A 22,395-nucleotide genomic window follows, 5' to 3' on the forward strand; every position below is an offset into this window, starting at 1 on the left:
CGATCAGCAGCGCTCATCTCCACCCCCGCACCTGGGCCGCTGCAAAGCTCATCCCAGCCCACAGACCGGACCCCCCAAGTACCTCAGCAGCCTTCACAGCTTCCCAGGCGTCCAGGAATCTGATCCTCAGGTCCTGCCAGTGGCTCTCAAGCTCAGGACGCTCTGTGCACAAGATTTCACGCAGCATCTGTTCTTCTAGGATTTCCATGTTCATGCCCAGGTCCAGCACATTCAGCCCTTTCAGCAATTCACAGCCTAGCACTTGGAATCACATGGGAGACGCTTAACCTCTTCCCTGGGGCAGAGCCAGGGGTGAGAGGCACAGGGAGTGTGGCTCCCTGCTACGGTCCTGAGCCCGCTCTGGGCCAGACTGAGTGAAGCTCAGGCCCTGGTGTTCCCACAAAGCTGTGCTGGCGACTTACCCACTGGGCCTCACCTTTTTCCAAAGAACTGAGGGGAAGGGTAGTGCTCAGATAGAGACAGAAGCCAGGCTGCAACTGGGGTGGGCATAGCTGTTCCCGCTGCAGTAGCCATTGCAGTTCTGGGCACTCTAGGCCCAGCTCCATGTTGGTCAGTAGCACCGGCAGGCCTGCGAGGGGGAGGCAAGGACACCCTACCCACCATGCCAGCACCTGGGCACCCCCATGCACAAAATCGGGCTCCGATTTTGCTCCCCTCTGGCTGACGGGAAGGCTCCCTCAGGGCTCTTCCACTGAGTTAGTGCCCAGGGTAGAGGTGGGAGCTGAGGTCAGACTGGGGTGTTGGAGTCCTGTGGGGCCACAGAGTAGGGGGAGGACACAGGAGACACGTGGGTGCAGGGGACGAGTTCTCACCACCGGCAGCTGCCTCCTGGAGCTGAGGCCCCAGCTCTGGGTCAGCGCCTGAGAGGACTCGGGGTTCGGGAGGGGGCGGGGACTGAGTCACAGTCCCCGCCCCCTCCTCCTGTTCTTTCTCCTCTTCCTCCTGCGACGCTTCCTCTTCCTTGTTCTTCTCCGTGATTCCCCTTTCTCCTGCCTTCTGTTCTTTTGTCTTGTAACACTCGTCGCTCTCATCATCTTCGTCTTCCGTGTCCTCCTCTTTAGACTCTTTTCCTTGATTTCTCTTGAAGCCCTTCCCTGTGGCAGAAAGAGGAAGAGGGGCTCTTCTCAGGGAGGGACTCAGGCTCCTGGGGAGCCCCGTTCACCCAAGGGCTCCAGCTCATGAAGGAAGTTCTGCGAGAAGACACCTTAGGAAAGTCACTTAAGCTCTCTGTGACACAATTTCGTCATCTGCAAAATGGGGTTGATAGTAGTGAGTACCTCATAGGGTTACTGTGAAGATGACATGGAACAGTGCATACAAAGCACTTTGCTGGTACCTACCAAGCACTCAGTAAAGGGTAGCTCTCATTATTGCTACTCTAAAATTCCAGGGAGGGGTTCTAGTCACCACTGAAATCAGCTCCATTTCTGCTTTTCTGTAGGTTGGTTAGAAGAGTCAGTGCGTTTCCCTTTTTGCCTAAGCAAATTCTGTCACTAACAACTACAAGAGTCATCACTAGCATAGAGGTCATTGCCTGGAAGTAACAGCTGGTAGGAGAAAGGCCACAGACTGTGGCATTAGCCACGCCATGGACAGTGCTGTGCACCGGGTGGCTAGCTGACCAGCAGCTGTCTGCAGCCCCCTTCTCCTTTGCCTCCTCTATTGCAGGATCTGGAAAAGATAAATACTTATTTTTTTAATTATCAAGAAATTTTTTAAGGATTTTTAAAAATATTAAGTGTTCAAGAAGTGGGCAAGTGGAGGTTGCCAGGTCCACAGTTTGGTGTGTTCATTTCCTATTCCTTAACAAGTTACCACAAACTTAGCTAAAAACAACACCCCATTTATTATCTCTCACTTCAGTAGCTTAGATGCCTGATCAGGCACTCTGCTCAGAGTTACACTGGGCTAAAATCATGGCTAAAATCGGGCTATCCTGGTGGTGCAGTGGTTAAGAATACGCCTGCCAGTGCAGGGGACACAGGTTTGAGCCCTGGTCTGGGAGGATCCCACATGCCGCGGAGCAACTAAGGCCGTGTGCCACAACTACTGAGCCTGCGCTCTAGAGCCCGCGAGCCTAGAGCCCATGCTCTGCAACAAGAGAAGCCACCGCAACGAGAAGCCCGCGCACTACAACAAAGAGTAACCCCCGCTCGCTGCAGCTAGAGAAAGCCCACGTGCAGCAACAAAGACTCAACTCAGCCAAAAATAAATAAATAATTTTTTTAAAAAAAGACTAAAATCACTGGGGCTGCGGTGCTCATCTGGGACTTGTGTGCTCTTCCAGGCTTACTATTTTGGAGTTTTTTGTTTGTTTTTGTTGTTTTATTGAAGTATAGCTTATTTACAATGTTGTGATAGTTTCAGGTGTACAGCAAAGTGATTCAGATATATATATATACACACACATATATACGTATATATATATTTATTCTTTTTCAGATTCTTTTCTATTATAGGTTATTATAAGATATTGAATATAGTTCCCTGTGCTATACTGTAGGTCCTTGTTGTTTATCTATTTTATATATAGTGGTGTGTATCTGTTAATCCCAAACTCCTAAGTTATCCTCCCCGTTCCTTCCCCTTTGGTAACCATAACTTTGTTTTCTATGTCTGTATGTCTATTTCTGTTTTGTAAATAAGTTTGTATGTTTTTTTATTGATTCCACATATAAGTGATGTCATATATTTTTCTTTGTCTGACTTGCTTCATTTAGTATGATAATCTCTAGGTCCATCCATGTTGCTGCAAATGGCATTATTTGTGCATGTGTGTATATATATATATATATATATATATATACACACACACACACACACACACACACACACACCCCCCCCACATCTTCCTTATCTGTCGATGGACATTTAGGTTGCTTCCATGTCTTGTCTATTGTAAATAGTGCTGCTATGCATACTGGGGTGCATATATCTTTTCAACAAGGGATTAATATCCAAAACATACAAACAGCTCATATAGCTCAATATCAAAAAACAAACAAACAAACAAGCAAAAAACAGGGACTTCCCTGGTGGCGCAGTGGTTAAGAATCTGCCTGCCAATGCAGGGGACACGGGTTCAAGCCCCGGTCTGGGAAGATCCCACATGCCGTGGAGCAACTAAGCCCATGCGCCACAACTACTGAGCCTGTACTCTAGAGCCCGTGAGCCACAACTAGTATAGTTGTGCAGAGTTCTTGAGGAGAGGCATTATATATATATATATATATATATATATATATATTTTTTTTTTTTTTTTTTTGCCGTACTCAGGCCTCTCACTGTTGTGGCCTCTCCCGTTGCGGAGCGCAGGCTCCGGATGCGCAGGCCCAGCGGCCATGGCTCACGGGCCCAACCGCTCTGGGGCATGTGGGATCCTCCCGGACCGGGGCACGAACCCGTGTCCCCTGCACCGGCAGGCGGACTCTCAACCACTGCGCCACCAGGGAAGCCCATGACTAATGTTTTTGAGAACTTATTATGTCTTAGGCACTGTGTGAACTCTTTTTTCATGAATTATCTTACTTAATACTCACAACAATTTATGAGATGGGTATAATTAAGACCCTCATTTTATTGGCAAATAAACTTGGGCTTAGAGAGGTTAAATACCTTGCCTGGGTCACACAGCTAGCAAAGGACAGATAATTGACCCAGATAGTCTGCTTATAGAGCCCGTGTTACAGACAAATTAATTATACGCCTTCTATTCTAGATGTCTATTGTTCTTACCAGTACAACCCTCAACCCCTTCTTCTGGGAAATAAACACTCTCCCTTCCCCTAGGAAATGCTCCCTCCGATGCTCTACCCAGATGGGTCCCTGATCCAAGCAGGACCAATAGAAATATTTCCCCAGAATTCCTGAACATTGGATAAATTTGGGTAGTAAAGCTCTGAGTTGTAGTTCAAGTTTCTAATAGTGCTGATGAGCAGATCAGGATGCGGATCACGGTCAGCCACGTAGATTCAGAATCATTGCAATATGGGCCCCAAATGTAAATGTGACCTAATTTATTAATATCATGTTGGCTGGGGACTTCCCTGGTGGTCCAGTGGGTAAGACTCCGTGCTCCCAATGCAGGGGGCCCGGGTTCGATCCCTGGTCAGGGGACTAGACCCCGCATGCATGCTGCAGCTAAGAGTCTGCGTGCTGCAACTAAAGATCCCGCGTGCTGCAACTAAAGATCCCGCGTGCCGCAACCGAGACCCGGCAGAGCCAAAATAAATAAATAAATATTTTTAAAAAATATCGTGTTGGCTGATGAAATCTGGGATACCCTGGCCATAAAAATTTAGTGTCTTCATTAGGAAAGAGAAGAGCACATGTGGCTGAGAGTGTTGGGCAGCTCAGACACCCAAGATGCACTGTGTTTACTCTCCCTGGCTTTACCTCTGTCTTTGGTGGGACCTGTGGCCGAGCATCCAGCCTCTTCTAGAGGCAGTGGATTCAGCCAGGTGAGGGCCTGGTTGCTGGGGTCAAGCAGCAGGGGCCAACGGCAACTGAAGTAGTGAGTGTAACTTCGCAGAAGCAGGCCTTCCAGGCGGGCTGACTTTGCCTGGGGCTTCAGGTCTCGGTCCCACTGTAACTGTTCCGATTCAGAGCTCAGCAAGGCCAGAAGGCTGAAGGGAGAGCGTGTGGAGAGCAGGGCTTTCTTTGGTGGCGTGATGACAGATTTCTGCATCTGCTTCAGTGCCTGTGCCATGTCATCTGGGCCCAGCGGCTCCTCACAGCCCCTGCAGAGAGCCAGCCACTTGTCGAGTAGCTCCTTGCGCCGCATTGGTGGGAAGGGACCCAGGTAGCTGATGGCGGCTGAACACAAGACAGCATCTCCGAACACAGTCGTGCAGTGTCCCTTCAACTTCTGGTGCGGAAGGGAAGACCGGAGGGTGTGTAGGCCAGCGGGGAGGGTAGAGGCAGAGGGTCTGGCAGAGAGGGAGTAAGGCAGGGTGTGGAGGAAAGCGTGGCAAGGAGGGCAGAGTGGGACAGAGGAAGGCAGTGAGGGCACGGGGAGGAGCAGAGGAGTGGGACTGTGGTGCAGAAATGAACTTTAGGGGGCAGCCTAGGAGAGGCTGGCTACCTGGAGCTCTGTAGTCCAGGAATGCATGGGCGTGAGCAGTGCAGCCTTGATGGGCCACTTGTGATGATGGCCACGCCGAGCCTGACCGAGTTTCTCTGCCACATGCTTGTGGGAAGCCTGGGCATCTTCCAGCTTCTTGGACAGGGCCAAACTGTACGCTAGGATCTCCTGGGCCTGGAACTGGTACTGGCCCAGGCGGGCCTGCTCCCGAGCCAGTGTCGCCTCCGCCTGCTGCAACAGCAGGCCCGTGGGCAGCCCTCGGCGCCGTGCCAGCCCGTAGTCCAGAACGGCCCAGAGCCAGGCTGCCAGCCGTGCTGCAGGTGTGCTCACTGCTCGCAAGGCTGCATCGCTCATGCCTGGAGCTTTCAGAGCTAGGTTTAACTTTATAATCTCTGAGTCTGTCATCTTCTCCTTAGGGAAGAACACCAGCTCCTGGGAGAGTGTGTGTTAAGAAGGGTGGGGGAAGACATAGGTGCTCTGAACCTTGCCCCACAGCCTTGCCAAGTCTCCCCTCCATGCCTCCACTATCCTCCTCCATGGCGCCCCACATTCCCTACCTGATAAAAGTCCTCAGTGCATAACAGCTGCTTGGCACTGGCCCAGCCTGTTTCACGGTGGAAGAGGTCACACAGAGCATCGGTCACCTGGACCACAGATTCTGGTGGCACTCGATAGCTCCGTATCTCCTCAAAGTCAGCCACCTGTAGCTGGCTCAGGGGCCCCAGGAATGCCTTGCCCATCTGAATGAGGAGAGATGGGCTCTTGAAGTGAGCTCCCAGAAAGTCCTCTTTCTTCAATGTATTTCCAGGAGGGATCATCTTCTCCTAGGGTCCCCAAAGGGACCACACCCCAAGCCATCTTATTACCTTTACCCCCTCCCCCAGGAGACTTCATGACAAGTCAACCCATCCTCTCCTCTGGGCATCCTGTGAGGGGTTGTCCTCTTCCAAGAGAGGAGCAGTGCAGGGCAGGCAGCAGGAAGAGCCCACCTGCTCCAGGAAAGCCTCATGCTGAGCCTGCAGGGCATCCCGCTGCTTGGTCAGTTTCTCAATGAGGTTCTCCTGCTGCTGACACCCTGCCAGCTGCCGCTTGTGCAGAAGCTTGTTTTGGTCTAGCTGCTGATGCAGTCTGCTGAGGCTCTGTGAACAGAGTTCAGGCTCTGTAGCTCTAGATCCCGGGCCAGGTGGGAAGACCCCAAGGGAAGACCCCATGGGCCTGGACTCAGGCATACTCCTCATTCGATAGTCAGGGTGACCAAGTTGAACTCCACATAGGCCACAGATACATGCTGAGCTCTGAAAGTGTCATTTTCTTATCTGTGAGTTATACATCTAGTAATGCAGCCCCGAGTGGGTGGGTGCTTCTCCTGACCTACCATACAGGCCCAGGAAATCTGAATACAAAGCCTACACACTTAACCACTGGGCTACACTCTTCATCTTACTTGACCCATCAGTGGCACTTGCCGCAGAAGGCAGCTCCTCCCTCTTGAACATTCTCCTCTCTTGACCTTCATGAGCCCATGTTCTTCTTTGTCTTTCTCCAACTTCTGTGGCTGCTCGTTCTCAGTCTCTTCCGGTGCCATCCCTTAAATATTTCTCAGAAATGTTTTCAGGGCCCTCGTCTCTTCTCAGCCTACACTTCTGGGCATCCTCCTTAATCTCATGTCTCTGATTACCACTTATACCTTAACAACTTCCAAATCTGTATATCTAGCCAGATTCTTTCCCAAGACCCACACCCCCGTATCCATCTGCTTAGTGGGAATCTCCTCTTTGGTGTCTCACAGGCCCCTCAGACTCCACGTGTCCAGAAGTGAACGTGTTAGCTGTGCCTCGTCAGATCTCTTGCAATCTTACTCATCTGTTCGTGTGTTCTTTTCTCAGAGAACTGCGGCAAAGTACATGGAAGTTTCCCAAGGAAGAAACCTAATTGTTACCCTGACTCCATCTCTTCTAGTCCCCCAAACCCAACCCATCTTCAAGGCCTTTTGGTTCCACCTCCTAAACGTCTCTCGTATCTACTCCCATCCCCAACGCCATCATTCACGCCCATGCTCTCTCACTCCTGACCTTCTGCACTGGCTTCCTAACTCCTACTCCCATCCTCTAACTGGCTTTTCATGCTGCAGCCTAATTGGTTTTCTCAAAGCCAAATATCATATCATCAGGTCCCTTAACACTTGCCACTTTTTTCATTTGGTTTACAATGCCTCCATGACCAGGAGGCCTCTACTCATCTTTCCAACCTCATTTCCTTTTCCTCTCCCAGCACTCTGCTCTCCAGCCATTCCTGACTTTCAGCTCCTCCAACGTGACACACATCCTCTTGCCTGTGGGCCTTTGCACCTGCTGTTACTTCAGCCTGTGACACTCTTCCCAAACCCTTTTATACGTAATCTTACCTAACCTTCAGGTATGGACCTTGATACTTCATTCATTCGTTTACATATTTAAGGAATGCTTTTGAACACCTGCCGTGTTCTACACGTGCCTCTGTGTTACATACTGTGTGGCACTGTGCTTTCTCTAGAAAGTCTTTCTTGATACTTCAGAGTATCTTGGACTTGCTGGACTTGCTGGACTTGCAGAGTATCCTGGACTTGCTCTGTCATAACACACTGTTTTGTAATCGCCTGCATGAGCCTATATCTTCCAGTAAACTAGGCACCATGAAGGCAAGGGCAGTGTCTTATCTTTCTTATTAGGAGGCAATCTAATACATGATAACATTTATCGGGCTCTTGCTATGTGCCGGCACTTTGAAGTGCTTTACATGTAAGATCTCATTTAATTCTCATCCTGACCTCTCTGGATCTGAGTTTTCTCATCTGTAAAACGGAAGAAAGGATGGCCTCCATAGAAAAGTTGAGGCGAAAATTCTGTCTACCTATCTAGATGTAAGCATAGATGTAGACATGGACAAAAATATTAATGAGTGCTCAGACAAAAAGTATGGAGTTCAATTAAGTTTTCTGAGTACAGTAATAAATAAATGAACCAACTGAATATGAGAGGGAAAAGAGATGGAGGGGCCCAGAATGGCTCCTGGGATTTAGCTTAATTCACTAAGTGGATGGTGGCCATTTCCTGAGGTAGACAACGTTGAAAGAAGTACACACCATTATGGCTGTTGAGTGAATGCCCCTGAGCCTACGAAAATCTCATATCCAGATTTGGGGGTTCTTATGTTGTGCTCTGATGCAACTGACCCAGGGATCAAAGAATAATAACGTCCCTAAGCCATATCAACAATTCCTGGTATTATCCATTTTGGGAAAACGTAAGGTCCAAGACAAGAAACTGGAATTTGGAAAACATGGGAAAGAGGACTCCTGTCCATCTATGAACGTCTCAATTTTTTTGCATCTCAACTGAGTCTTCATGTTTCATCTAAGCTAGTGATCCTCTGTGGCTGATGGTAGGCGGGCACCAGTACTATGAGGACTGCACAGAACACATGTGGAGTAGATACGTGCACTTAGACACAATGTAAGCCATGCCCCCGGAGTTGCGTAACACTGGATGACAGCCCTGAGGGCACCCATCAGAAGAGGCGGGTTAGGCATTGGGAGCTGGAAGCCCTGAAAGTCCAGTAGAAAGTAACTCAGATTATCTGCTCATAAGTTGATCACTAGTTTACTTCACTGTAGTTATCCCTGAAACTTCATCAAAAAGTCTTGCGTAGGGCTTCCCTGGTGGCGCAGTGGTTGAGAGTCTGCCTGCCGATGCAGGGGACACGGGTTCGTGCCCTGGTCCAGGAAGATCCCACATGCCGTGGAGCGGCTGGGCCCATGAGCCATGGCCGCTGGGCCTGTGCGTCCGGAGCCTGTGCTCCGCAACGGGAGAGGCCACAACAGTGAGAGGCCCGCGTACCGAAAAAAAAAAAAAAAAAATCTTGTGTAGCAGGAAGGAAAAAGAAAATGCAATTTCACAATTCCTCTTATTAAAAACAAAAGAAAAAAGTCTCTTTATTTTAGGAAAACACTATTAACTAAGAGTGTTTGACTACAGAAGGTGTGATGACCCCATTGCTACCAGTTTTAGCCAGATATGAGCGGTTTGTTTATTCAAAGAAGAAAATTGCTCTGTATAAGAAAGCAACAGGATTTAGGGTTTGGACTAGAAAGAAAAATCTCTTATTACATGAGCACTGTATTTGGGGAGCTCTAAAGGGAAAGTGGGGTGGCTGAATAGCATTGCGGAACAGTATTGTGGAGATGGGAGGAGGATAGAAAAGTCCGTCACTAGCAAATGCCCTGTAGAGGAAGGTGACAGAGAGAAATTCAGGACACGGAGGTCTAGTATGCCATTTAATCTATTTCTGGCTCTGTTCTAGAATGTAAATGGCCCCCACAGCCATCTCCCATCCGCTGTACGTAACAGTGTATATTTTTATATATACAGTGTATATATTTGTGTATTTGGTGCTTTTGTGGAAGGAAGCCATGCAGGGACAAAGCAGCATGGGAAGAGAGGACAGCTACAGGAGGTGTGCCAACTAGCAGTGACAGAGAATCCAGGAGAAGAGGATTACAACGAGAGGAGACCATGAGGATGTAATCCTGCCCCATCCCCAACGGGGATCTCTGGAGAGCTTGGGGAGCATACTGAAATTCACACAGTCAAGGTACCAGGGACAACAAGAAGCGGACACTTGGGTTTCACGTGTTTAGAGGAACCAGCCCGATCTCAGCTGTGCCATGGGGAACTTTGAGCCTGAGCTCTAAAGGAGGAGGTGGCAGGAATTAGAGAGATCCCCTGGGGAAAGGGGGACTCTCAGGAGACAAGAACTAAGGTTCAGTCTGTATGGTTCCTCCAAAGTCCCCGTTTGGGCTCCCGCTTTGACCCTACTGTGCATGCCTCAAAATCCTCTCCCCTTTACCTTGCGGGAGTCTTCCAGCTGCTGCTCCAAGCTGACGACCAGGTTGGCGTGGGCACTGTGCTGCTCAATCAGCATCCTCAGAATTCCCAGGGCATCCTGGATCCTGAAGACACAGTGTGCCAGTGAGTGGACCTGAGGGAGCAGAAGGAGGTACAGGGGAGGGAATGGGGCCGCTCACCGCTGGGCCTTGTTCTTAATCTGCAGGGTCATCTGTTGCTGCAGCAGCACGAAGTTGTCCAGGAAGTCCAGGAAGGTCTTGGGGGTGACGAGAGGCAATTCCGGGCACAGGTGCCGGTGGTAGCTGGCAGCCGAAAGGTGGATGAGAGCCATGGATCTGGCCACACTGGGAATTGAGGCCTGAAGGTCTGGGCACTTCAAGAAGTCTGCAACAGGCATGGCTTTAGCCTGGACTTGTGAGTTCGTAGGGGAAGAAATGACAGAGACCCTCTCTCCTGGCTCAGGAAGGAGGGCAGAAAAGGTGAAGGGGGCTCAGCAGGTTCTGGAGAGAGAGACTGACCTAAGTAATAATCCTTTTTAGAACCTGGTCAAGATGAGTGGCAAGGACAGGTAAAAAGGGCTCACCGTCATCAAGGGGTGGGCTCTGAGCCCCCTCCAGATGGTGCTGGGCCACACTGACCAGGGAATCTTGGTCCCAGGGTTCGTAGCAGTCGGTGCTGGCGATGGCCAGTTGAAGGAGCCTCAGGAAAAGGGTGGAAGGCAGCTGTTTGTGGGCCTGGTCATCTCCAATCAGGATGAACATGTGCAGGTGGCTGCACACCTGCTGGTAGAACCTGTGGGGCAGGAGCTCAGATACCGTCCTCCCCTTTATCCCTGTTTGCCCATCGAGGCCTCCATCCCAACCTGACGCCTCAGCCCTGCTCTCTGTGCCCTCACATCAGCCCTTAGGTTGTGTGGGGGATTTGGGCCTTTGGCCAGGGTGGGGCAAGGGCAGAGCAGCCCCTAGCTTGGGGTTCTGGGCCTCACCTCTGCAACAGCATTTCCTTCTTGACGTTCTGCCTGACACTAAGGTTGTCCCTGGGGAGATGTTCTTCAATGTTGTCCAGATCTGCCTCTGTGTACTGGTCAGGGAACCTGCCTGAGGTTGCCAGGGCCAGCAGGCGATGAAGGGTAGTGAGAGCCACACCCTTGGGCACCAGCAGGGCCACTGGCTGGCCTAACACGCCAGCATGCCAGCTGGCATCCCGCAGACACTGGAGAACGGCCTCCTCTGATCCACGTGGCAGATGGAAGAGGCGGGCCTGACAAATGCTAGCAGCCAGAGTGACGGCAGTACGGCGCCCAGTCCCCTGAGCCCCCGAGAGCAACAGGCCATGCTGCCTGGGCCTGGCTAGCACCCGGACCAGGCGGGCCACATGCCGGGCCATCGAGCGGCACCGGGCCAGGTGGGGGCTCAGCTTCAGCTGCGCAGCTGATGTGGCCAGCTGCTCCTCCAGGCTCACCCACTGCCGTTCCACGTACAGGTTGGAGCTCTCCGAGTTGGACCGCAGTGTCAGTTCCTGACTGAAGACCAGGTCTGAGGGCTTTTCCTGGGGGCAGAGCAGTAGCACCTGGAGCAACAGCGGGGAGGTCACGTCTACCTGGCTTGTCTTCTGCCACCAGTTCTTGGCTCTATTATTCAGCTGGAGTTTGCAGTTGGAGGTCCTTGTGCCTTCCTCCTGGCTTATCTTCTGACTTAGGCTCCCTGTGGCCACCCTCTTTACTGGTGCTCTGGACGGCGCTGAATCATTGGACACGGAGCCTGTGCAGACCTGCAGGCCGTACGGGTCCTCGTCCTCCTCGGTCTCACCGCCGCTGTCGCTCAGGTCCCCCCACTGGTCCAGCTCCCCTTCGGACTCCACTCCAGGTACCTGCTCTTCCCCCTCCTCCTCCTCGTAGCCCTTGCCCAGGCTCGGGGGCGCTGGCCCACAGCAGAAAACATTCTGAGCTACCTCTAGGAGCAGGTTGGCACAGAAGGAGCGTTCCCCGGGGCTGCTCAACTGGTCACAAAAGGTTCTCTGTGCCTCATGCAACCAAAGACGCACTATGTTGCACGTGGCCATCGTGACTGTCAGGCGGGTGCCGCATAGGCCGGACACCTGGTGCAGGTGCTCCTGGTGGCTGGGACAATCCACAAAAGCCCGGGAGCCCACCCTGATGGGCAGCAGCTGCAGGCTGCCCAGCAGCTGGCTCACAGAGTGCAGGGAGAAGCGGTAGTGTGGGCGGAGGGGTGAGGGCAGAAAGCGCTTGCGCACCGCCTCCCAGGCCTCCACCGACGCCTGGACCAGGGCTCTTGCTAGAACACTCTCCCGCTCCACAGAGGGGAAGCTTTCAAGCCAGGCCTGGATGCTGGGCACGTGCCTGCTCAGCAGCGTGGCCAGGGTCACGCTGCCCAGGGCCAGCACGGTGAAGAGCCGAGAGAGGCGTGGGCACAGCGGGAGCTCGCAGAAGCCTGGCACTGTGGCGGTGGCAAGGAAGTTGACTATAGGCTGCAGCGTCTGCACTTCCAAGGTGCTGTGGGCGTACACGGTGCCGTCTATGGCCTGGCGCAGAGTCTCCAACACCGGCTGACAGCTCTTCTCTGGGTCTGTGGGCCGTGAAGTATAACAGAGAGAACAGGCGTAAGTCCACATGACAGTGTCACCCCACTCTTCCTCTCCCTGCCTCACTGGGTCTGCTCCTGGCACACACGGGGTTCTAAGGAATTTTATGCATCTGGTGTGTTGGGACTTGGTAAGTTCTTCTCTCTCCCTTGCACTCTCCTTAGGAGTGAGTGACTTTTTTCCCCCTCTTCTGCCCCAAATCCTACCTCTAAGACCAATTACATATTCCTTAAGTGAAGGTTAATGAGTAGGAAGGTTTGGAAACCGAGACTGGTGGAAACATGCTCAGAGTGGGATGGAAGAGGCAGGCTAGCAAACGCACAGTCATAAAACCATATTTGTCATAGATTTTTGTACAGAGCACAGGATGAGTATCGAACCTAGCCTGGAGGCCCAGACCTCCTGGAGGAGATACTGCCTGAGATTATTTGTAAAGAATAAGTAGGATTTAGCTAGATAAATGCAGGAGAGAAGGCCGAGAGGATGGCGATCCCAGAGGCTAGAATGCCTGCGTTACAAAGTTGAATCCAGTTAGAGGACAGAGCATAAAAATCTACAGAAGAAAGACTCATCACAAGAAACCTTGAAGAGCATTTGCCAGAGCTCCCTGTCATGACTGCCTGAACCAGGGAAGATGGAATGGAAATAGGTGGAGAGCTTTGAGAGATACTTGGGAGGCAAAATGAAGACACATGGTGACTGGATATTGGTGAGGGAGGGGAAGATGTCAACAAGATTTCTGGCTACAGTGACTGGATGGATGGTGGTACCAGGTACTGAGAGGGCACGTGAGAGCAGGGTTTTGGGGGAGGATGATGGGTTCAGAGTTGGATCTGTGGTGTCAATGGGACAACCAGGTAGAGACATATAGCAGACTGTTAGATAGACAGATCTGGTGCTTAGAAGGGGATCTTGGAGACGGAGATTTAGCAGTCAGAGCATAGAGATGGTGGATGAGGCCACGCAAAGGACAGGATTATTCAGGGAGCGTACGTAGACTGAGAAGATATTAAGAATGGAACACTGAAGTTTGGTCTGTAGGTATATGTTTGAGAGTCGAATATTGCTAGGGCTTTTCCAGTCTCAAGAGACGACAATGACACCTTCCCTCCTCCCAGCTCCTCACCGGAAGCAGCCAGGTGCAGATCTTCCAGCAGGAAGAGGAGAAAGCCTTTGCAGTCCACGTGCTGCCCAGGCCACGGGCTGGCTTGTGATTGGCCCTGGACGCCCCGGCTCAGCAGGAGGCGAAGGTGGGCGGGACTGACGGCAGGGTGGATGGGGCTGGACACGTAAGGGTGCTGTGGCTCCACTAGCACGTGCACAAAGGCTGACTTCCCCGTGGCTGCCTCTCCAGCCAGCAGCACCGGGTGTCCCTCTGACAGAAGCAGGTCCACCACGTACAAGAGCCGTTCGGTCTATAGGACAGGAGCAGGGCTTACTGTGGCAGCTCCAGGTTAGCACAGCGATCTAGCCGAAAGTAAAGGTCTAGGAATCTTGTGTTAAAGCTGTATTTGCAGAACACTGCATGCATTCTGGAGACTGTGAAAACATTTCAAGGAACGGGAGCAGGTAGGCCTAGGACATGGACCACCCCAGGATATCTCTTTGAGCCCCAGCCCCAGCTACTGCCCCACTGTCCTCACACCTGAGGAGAAGGGTTGAAGGTGCCCTGAGTTCCCTTGATGCGGCTGCGCAGGTATTGGCCAGTGAAGGGGGCCAGCGTCCCATCTTCAGGGCATACATGTAGATCAAACACCAAGGCTGAGGCTGGTAGCTCAGGGTAGTTGGAGAGGCAGCTAATAGAATCCCTCAGGAAGGTATCAAAGAGGGGCCAGAGCCTGCTCAGATGGACATACAGGCAAAAGTGTCAGACAGTTACAACAGTTCCATTTGCGATACACTCACACACTCCACCCTCCCCCAACAATGTCACCTGGGTTTTGACTCCCATGGGCCACTCACTCCATCTCAGCCCTCTGCATGCCCCATCCCCCATCCCTGTAGATACCTGGAGGGAAGGTGGGCTCCAAAGCCCCAGATCAAAGCAAAAAGAAAGCTGCTGACAGCCAGCAAGTGCTCCCTGCGCTTACGAGGCACAGCGTCACTGTCAACCTGGTACAGGCGCAGAGAGCTTCTTTTCGAGGACTTGAAGCTTCGGGCCACAGGGTCACTATAGCTGAGGTCCTCTGCAAAGGTCACCACGGCCAGAATCGGAGCCCCAGGAGGAAAAAGGGGAGGGAGTTGGGGGAAGAGAGTAGGGGTTGGCTATTACTTTTCACTTTCAGTCCCCAGGCCCAAGTCCACCTAAGAACCTGGGCCACAGGCTCGAGCTATATCCCAGCTATCCTCAAGGCCACATAGCTCTCACATCAGCCCTTCCCTTCACCTGGGATATGGGCCTTCTCCTTCTCATCTGTGCGCAGGTGTGGGTCAAGCAGACAACGCAAGATGCGGGCCAAGCTGGTGACTTCAGCCACACCTGGGCAAACGGCCTGCTGCCCATGTACCTGCAGCAGGGAGCTGGCACCCTGGCAGGTGAGGAATCGGAACGTTGCAGGCACCAGCACTTCTGCCAGGTGATTGAGCTCAGTGACAGTCTGGAGCTGCAGGTGGTACTCCTGGGGCAGGGCTGCCATCAGGGCGCTCAGCATAGCCTGCCAAGTCTGTTCCCCACGGCACCAGACTAGGGCACAGCGGCCCACCGCTGTGGGAGACATGCCTGTCGCATCTCCCACCTCCATCAGAAGAAAAGTACCTGGGGGTCGTGCTATTTGCTGACCATTGGGGAGGCTAAGCTGGGGGGGGTCACCCAGGAGGCAAGTGATGGAGTCCAGCCAAGCACCACCGGAAGCCCCATCGCATATTATCCAGTGATGAATCCCCACTGATTCCTGCACCTGCCCCCTTGCGCCCACAGTCTTACACCGACTGGCTTCACGAAGCAGCCTGGGGAAGACACCGTGGTTCCAGCAGGGGCCCTCCAGCCACCCCAGGAACTCCTGGGGGCTGAGGACACTGGGATACAGGTGGGTAATTTCCACAGGCTGGCAGCAGCTCTGGGTCGAGGGGTCCTCCATGGCTGCCAACCAATTCTGGATCTTAAATAAGCTGCGCCAACATGTGGTCTTGCCACTGCCTGCGGGGCCCAGGAGCAAGACACCTGAGGCCTGGCCCAGGGCCTGACTCAGCTGCTCCAGGGACCCCAGAATATCAGGGCTGGGATGCAGGCCTCCTTGCTGCAACTCCTCCAGCAGCAGTGAATTCCTCAGCCCGGGGGCTATAGGCTCTGCCAGCACCTCGCTGGCGGCAGGGAAGAGCCCACAGAGCAGCTCTTGGAGGTTGCGCAGGTGGACCCCATCCGGGATGCTGAACAGCGGGGAGCGCAGCAGGGCGCGCAGTAGGGCGGCCTCCTCGATGGCGGCTAGGCTGCAGGGCTGCTTGGACTTGGGATCCCCCTTGGTCACGTTTAGAGCCTGTATCATGTCTTCCAGCACCTTCTTGAGCAGGGGCAAGCGGCAGGGCAGGGGCCCAGACACCAGCTCACGCTCAAGGGAGAAGAATTTGGATAGCCGGGTAGCCATGCGGGAGGCGTCCCGTATCCCCGCACCCAGCAGGGTCAGCTCTGCCACTTGCCGCAGGTCAGGCAGTGTCAGTGCCACAGGCCTCAGTAGTTGGCGCAGGTTGGCAGGCACGGCAGGGCTCAGGGCACGCAGTGTCAGGAGACAGCCGTAGCCGAGGCGCACGTCCACGTGATGTTTCTCAAAGAAGCCGCTGCCGAGGAGCTGGGGGTGGGCGGGGTCAACGGTGCTGGTACTTCGGGAAGCTTCCTGATACAGTGGGGCATAGAGGTGGCGCAGTTTGGCCAAGCGCTGGCCCAGGGCAGAGAGTAAGCCAAGGGGCAAGTGCTGAGCTGCTTCTAACAGGAGCCAGGCACCACCCTGCAGGGCACCGTTCAGGTAATTGCTCAGGCTTTGGGCCTCTATCTGAGGCAAGCAGGGCACCACCACCAGCTGGCGCCCCAGGGCCTGCGCTAGCGTCTTCACCATAGCTGCCTTGCCCACACCATCAGGGCCCAGTAGGGTTCCACAGGCCACCTCTTCCAGGGCCAATAACAGCACTAGGGCCGGCCGCTCAGGAAGCAGGCTGGGTAGAGACCCCAGTCTGGGACCCAGGTACTCGTAATTGTACAGGAAAGACCGACCCAGCACATCTATCCAGCATGCAGCTGGTGACAGAGAAGTCTCAGTAGGTGCGAGAGACTTGGGACTCTGCAGGGGGCTTTGGGGAGCGGTGTGGGGTGAAGCCAGGCGGTACTTGAGTTGGCGGGCCCAGTGGAAGTCCGTCAGATCACTGACCTGGCGTTCCTGCAGCAGCTGTGCTATATCCCGGTGAGTCACTGTCATGACCAACAGGGCACTGAGCAGGCTGGTCTGGCGGACAGAGGGCAGGGGCTGCTCACCCCGAGAGGCCCTCCGGGCCCGCAAAAAATTCACCAGTACGTCAAGCTTGCGCACGTGCATGGGGACCGCGGCCGGGGCCTTCCCTTCAAGCAGAGCCTCCTCCATGTTGGCCCGCCATACCACCTCCTCTGCCACCAGCACACACTGCCACGGGAAGGCCTGGACTAGGTCCAGCCAGTGCTGGACATACATCTGCGGGGGCGACTGGCTCTGCTGGGGCAGCTGCCTGAAGGCCTTGTCTAGGGACGGGCCCAGAGCAAGACGGGCAGCCACACAGTCCTGCAGCAAGTGCACCAGGGCCAGACGCAGACCCTGCTCCAGGGAGGCCAGCCACCTGGGGAGATCTGAATGCAGAGGAAGGGACCCCGGCAGCTTCACCTCCTCCCCACCTGCCCCGAGCACTGCAAGCGCCTCCACCTGAGTCTGTGGGCTTGGGCTTGACTCCCGGTCATCCGTGCTTCTATCAGTTCGGCTGGACTGGAAGCTCACGGCATGCACGTGAGGAAAACAGCGTCGTGCCCATAGCTGGGCCTCACAGGACTCCAGCGGGGCAGCTAGCAGGGCCACCAGCTCACTGCCACTGAGGAAGAAGAGGCGGGGGAAGTGAGCACATATGGCATAGAGCACGCTCTCCAGAGCCACGATGATGCCCTCCAGCTCCACGGAGCCCGCTTGCAGCAGCTGTTGCAGCTGCTGGCCTTGGAAAGAAGGGCTCCGCTTGGCACTGGGCACTATAAGTGACAGAACCAGGGGGTCAGCTACAGAGATCCTCATCAGGGTCCGATACTGTTCGTCCACGGCCTCGAAACGGGAGCGCTGTGGTGAGAGAGAAGGTGAGAGTGAGGGCGGCATCCCCCTCCCGCCCTGAGCCCCACTGTCCAGTAGCACTTGTCCACTCTGCCACACACCCCCTTCCCTACCAGGTCAGAACTAGGAAACTGGATCTTCATCTCATGCAGAACTTTATTCAAAAAGATCCACTTCTGCTGGAAAGTCACCCACACCTGCAGCAGGGCACCTGTGAGAAGCAGCCAGGGGAACACTGGAGGGAGACTAGGGTTCCAGCTTCTGCAAGGGGGTCCAGCCTGCTCCTGCCCTCTTGGAGTGCCCCACTCCCAAAAAACTCTGCTCAGCAGGACCCAGGGACCTTGCTCGAAGGAGAGAAAACCTGCAGCGTGAATAAAGACCTGGTCACTTCAGCCCAAGAAGTGGCCCTGAAGGAGGTCCTCACTCTGTCCTCACCCACCCCCGACCTCTCTCCCCATCCCTCTGGGCCATCTCACCTCAGGACCCACCCATCAGCCCAGCTAGAGGCCTGCACTCACTCAGGCCATGCATGATAGTCACCCACTCCAAAGCCATTTTGTTTAAGTCTCCTGACTTCTGGGTGGCCAGGAACTTGAACAACACCTGAAGACTTTCCTGGATAGAATCCTGCAGGTTGCTGTAATCTAAGAAAGAGTGGGCTCGAGCTGAGCTGAGCTGGCAGTCAGATGGGGCAAGGGCAGGGGTGACTGATACCCAAAATACACTGAAACTCACAGATCTCAAACTACTCTCTAGACGACACAAACTTTTTTGCTTCTACTAGTTGAACCTAGTATGCTCACCAAGAGTCAGAGTATGTTTGCAAACTTGTTTACGTGAGTTCCGTTTGTGTGAGTTATAATTTTAATTACAGAATTTAATCTTATATCATGTTAACCACTGAAATATGGGTGGCAAAATAGTTGCTGGTTCTATGGAAACTATGGAAGGGCTTCAGTAAGCCAATAAAAACATGATATTAAATTAGATATAGGCAAGGCGATTTTTTAAGATTGTGAAATTATAATAAAAATCTAGAAAAGTTCTGGATTCAGATAGCTTTACAAATGTCCTCACGTCACTTCTCAACTTTACAGAAACTGAAAGTGGAAATAGCAGATGATGTATTAACGCAAGAAAGGCAGTGAGGAGCTTCTATCACTTGACTGCAAATCAAAGAAAACCTCGTCTTTAGATTAAAAGGTTAGTTAATAAATGTACATTATATGATTTAAGCTAAAATAAAAATCTTAAGCCATGTATGCATATTTTATGATTTCCCTGTTTAACTAACTTTTTGAATTTGCCAGTTGGGTTTCAATTAGGCTGGATAAGAGAATTTCTCCTTTACTTCCCTAATTGTACCATCTTGAGTGCCCGTACATATGCTGCTCCCTCTGAGTGGCATGCCCTTCTCCCCTTGCAAACTTGGCAAACTCCTACTCCTTCAGAAGTCAGAATGAGGCCTTTGCCTAAGGGAAGGGAAGATTTCTCTAACTCTCCCGGTCCTTTGATGTTGGTCCTCTTTCTGAGATGCTACTGCCCTCAGTTAGGTGCTCTGTCATGCACCTGTCTCTGTTCTCTTGTCCCTCTCTCACTGGACTGGGAGTCCGCAAGGGATGGGACTTCGGTCTGTAAATCTCAGAGTCCCCTGCATTTGGTTCAGAAGAGGCAGGTGAGTTTGATGAGGGAATGACAAAGGAATTAATGAGTGGGTGCAGTCTAGAGGACAGAGCATTGAAAGCTGGAGAGACGTGACCACGAGGAATTTCTTAGCACACCCAGAAAGGGGAGGACCTTTGCTGAAGAGGCCAGGCATTGGGTGGGAGGGAGTGGATGGGGGGCTCCCAAGAAGATTAAGACTGTACGAGGGCTACATGCAAGATATTGTCTCAGAACAGACTGATGGCTCAGGCTGTCCAGGGGGGAGGGGGCCCTGGCTAGAGAAGCCAGATCTGGCAGGGCTTGGGGGATGAATACGTTCCCCAGCAGCAGGGGCTTTCACTGGGCCACGAGGGCTGGGTCTCACCTGAAAGGATGAAGGTGCCACTATCCTTGCCCACCACCTGCCACTGGGGGCTGCGGGGCGCTTGTCTCTTGGAGCGCTCTGAAGCTGGGGGCTCATACGGCACATGCAGGATGAAGTTGAGCAGTCGCAGCTGTCGTGCTTCCCAGGCCCGCTGCAGCTGCAGTAGGGCCTCCTGGGCACGAGTCCGTATGTTTTCACACCGCCAGATCTGGAACAGTTGGGTCTCAGGAACCAGGACTGGCTAATGGCTCAGGGGATAGCCTTGGAGCTGGGACTCAAGGGCCAGGGCCCAGGAGAGTGGAGGTCTCAGAGATGGAGAGTGGGACCATCAGGCTTCAAAGACAGGCCACCAGCATCACACTGTGACCTAGGGCTGCTGCCCTGAAACCCACTTTTTTGCAAGGCTCCAGCTGAGCAGACAATGCCTCAGTCAGCTCATGCTCTTTTGGGCCAGGGGACATCTGCCATCCTGTGTGCCCACAGCTTCAGGGCTGCCACCCATTTCCTTCCCCTGGGAGGGAAGGGACATACTTTCCGTCACAGAGCCTCTGGAACTAGCCATCAGATCCCCATACCCTCCAGGCAGGCTAGCAATCTCAACCTCACCCCACTACAAGCCAACACCCACTGTCCCCCTTGTCTCAAGGGGCTGCTAAGCCTTAACTGGCTCTATTAGAGCTTAGCAAACAGGCCCTGGGCTTGGACCACCTTTCCTCTGTGGGCGCAGAGCGGGGGTGAGCCCACCTGGTTGATTCGATCTGTAAACTCCAGCAGGGGACAAGAGAGCAGCTGGCCCACTGTTAGGAGCTCTATGTTGTGGAGATCGCCTAACCCTAAGTCTGGAGGGGGAGGGACAACAAGTCAGAGCAGCTCTCGGTCTTTGGCAGAGTCCAGCCCAGCCCAGCCCAGCTCCCAGACAGCACGACACAGAGGCAAGGGCCCAGAACCTAAGGTCCAGAGCACAATTCAGTCCAGAGGTAAGACTCCAGCCCAGCCCAGCCCAAGTCAGCAGAGAGGACCCACATGGTAGTGTGAGAGGTTAAGAATGTTTGTCCCTGTGGGGGAAAGGAGGCTGTGGTCCGTGAGGGAAGGCCAGGGCAACCTGGGGAGGAAAGGTGTTTCCAAAAAGAGCAATAGGGAACTTAGTTGTCCCATTGTTCAAACCCTACGTCCTTCCCTTCCCCTCCCTTCTGACTCTACCCAAATCCACCTCGCAGGAGGGCTTGGAAGTTGACGTTCTGCAGCTGGAGGCTGCCCAGCCTGGTGAGCAATGGCAGGAGGCTGCAGAACTCCTCCAGCACGTGCATGCAGTGCTGCAGAACTGGGCTGTGCAGCCCCGGGGTTGCACTCATCTGGGCCGCCTCTGTCAGCCAGCCATCTGTCTTCTCCTGGGCCATAGCCAGATTGAACTGTAGGGAGAAAGGCACATTGGCAGCTGGAGACCCTTCCCCACCCCGACCCACGCAGACTCTCCACTCCCAGGCAGGGGGTCCAGGGAGGGTGTCAGCACCTTGGCAAAAGCCATGCACTTCCATTCGCTGATACTTTCAGAGACGACTCGGTACAGGTGCCAGATGCGCTGCTGCTGCACAATAGGACGGGTCCCACAGGCTGGCAAGGGCACAGGACTCTCGTCCCCTGTGGGATAGGGCTTGATGAAGCCTAGGCTATGTGCAGGGCTGGGGGTGGGGGCATGATGGGGGATGGTCAGTCAAGAGCCCATAATGACAGAAGGGAGGGTCCTTAAAGTGCCAGGGACGGGGCGGGTGTGGTTGTCCAAAATTGTTCAGTACAATAATCCAAGGGAGAGTTAGTCCAAGGAAAGAATATCTAGGAAAATGTGATAGTGATGAAAGGGAAGGATTCCTCTTCTATTAGTCTCTGTCTCACTTATGCCACTCTGGCCACACCACACTCTTTACTGTTGCTCAGATACACCAGGCATGCTCCCTCCTGCTGAGGGCCTTTGACGGGCAGTTCATTCTTCCTGGAACACACTTCCCCTAGAAAACCACATGGCTCACTCCCTCACCACATTCAAGTCCTTGCTCAGGTATCACCTTCCGAATGAGGCCTACGCAGCCCACCTCATTAAGAACTGCTAGCCACCCTCCCTGGCATTCCCAGCCCCTCCTAACCTGCTCTACTTTTTTTCTATACCGTTTATCACTTTCTAACATATTCCATCATTTGGTTATATTTTATGTTTATTATTTGTTGTCTTGCTCTCCCAGCTAGAACGTTCAGTTCATGAGGGCAAGGGTTTTGTCATTTGTTCACTGATATACTTCACGCATGGTGCACAGTAGGCACTCAACAAATATGTGTTGGACAAATGAATGAGTTCAGTGAGATGCATATGAGAAAGGATCTGGCCCACAGGGAGGACCGTAGGGGCAAATGGTGACACTCCCTATCGTGTCTGTCTCTGACCATTATTCCCTCCCTTCATCTCACAAGCTTCTGCGTTAGTTCTTAACCAAAATTTATATTCATTTTTGAGATATGTGT

At 53.2% G+C, this 22,395-nt stretch overlaps 2 protein-coding genes across 2 annotated transcripts in view; one reads left to right on the plus strand and one right to left on the minus strand.

Moving 5' to 3' along the window:
* RRP8 (ribosomal RNA processing 8) overlaps positions 1–10,986 on the plus strand; it is a 42,083-nt gene extending 31,097 nt beyond the window's left edge. The window contains exon 9 of the transcript XR_010946160.1: positions 10,193–10,986. The gene's annotated coding sequence lies outside the window, so the exon portion shown is untranslated. The remainder of the gene's footprint in view (positions 1–10,192) is intronic.
* Positions 1–22,395, minus strand: part of DNHD1 (dynein heavy chain domain 1) — a 66,206-nt gene that overhangs the window by 4,793 nt on the left and 39,018 nt on the right. Inside the window, 21 exon segments of the mRNA XM_067750088.1 lie at positions 83–261; positions 437–589; positions 834–1,115; positions 4,417–4,888; positions 5,105–5,536; positions 5,662–5,844; positions 6,094–6,243; positions 9,989–10,091; positions 10,167–10,371; positions 10,571–10,779; positions 10,973–12,572; positions 13,715–14,003; positions 14,234–14,426; positions 14,597–14,774; positions 14,975–17,864; positions 17,969–18,066; positions 18,374–18,499; positions 19,885–20,092; positions 20,629–20,723; positions 21,095–21,293; positions 21,395–21,522. Of these exon segments, the coding sequence (XP_067606189.1) occupies positions 83–261; positions 437–589; positions 834–1,115; positions 4,417–4,888; positions 5,105–5,536; positions 5,662–5,844; positions 6,094–6,243; positions 9,989–10,091; positions 10,167–10,371; positions 10,571–10,779; positions 10,973–12,572; positions 13,715–14,003; positions 14,234–14,426; positions 14,597–14,774; positions 14,975–17,864; positions 17,969–18,066; positions 18,374–18,499; positions 19,885–20,092; positions 20,629–20,723; positions 21,095–21,293; positions 21,395–21,522 (8,372 nt within the window).

The sequence above is a fragment of the Pseudorca crassidens genome, chromosome 9, assembly GCF_039906515.1.
Source record: "Pseudorca crassidens isolate mPseCra1 chromosome 9, mPseCra1.hap1, whole genome shotgun sequence".
In the NCBI taxonomy this organism is placed as follows: domain Eukaryota; kingdom Metazoa; phylum Chordata; class Mammalia; order Artiodactyla; family Delphinidae; genus Pseudorca; species Pseudorca crassidens.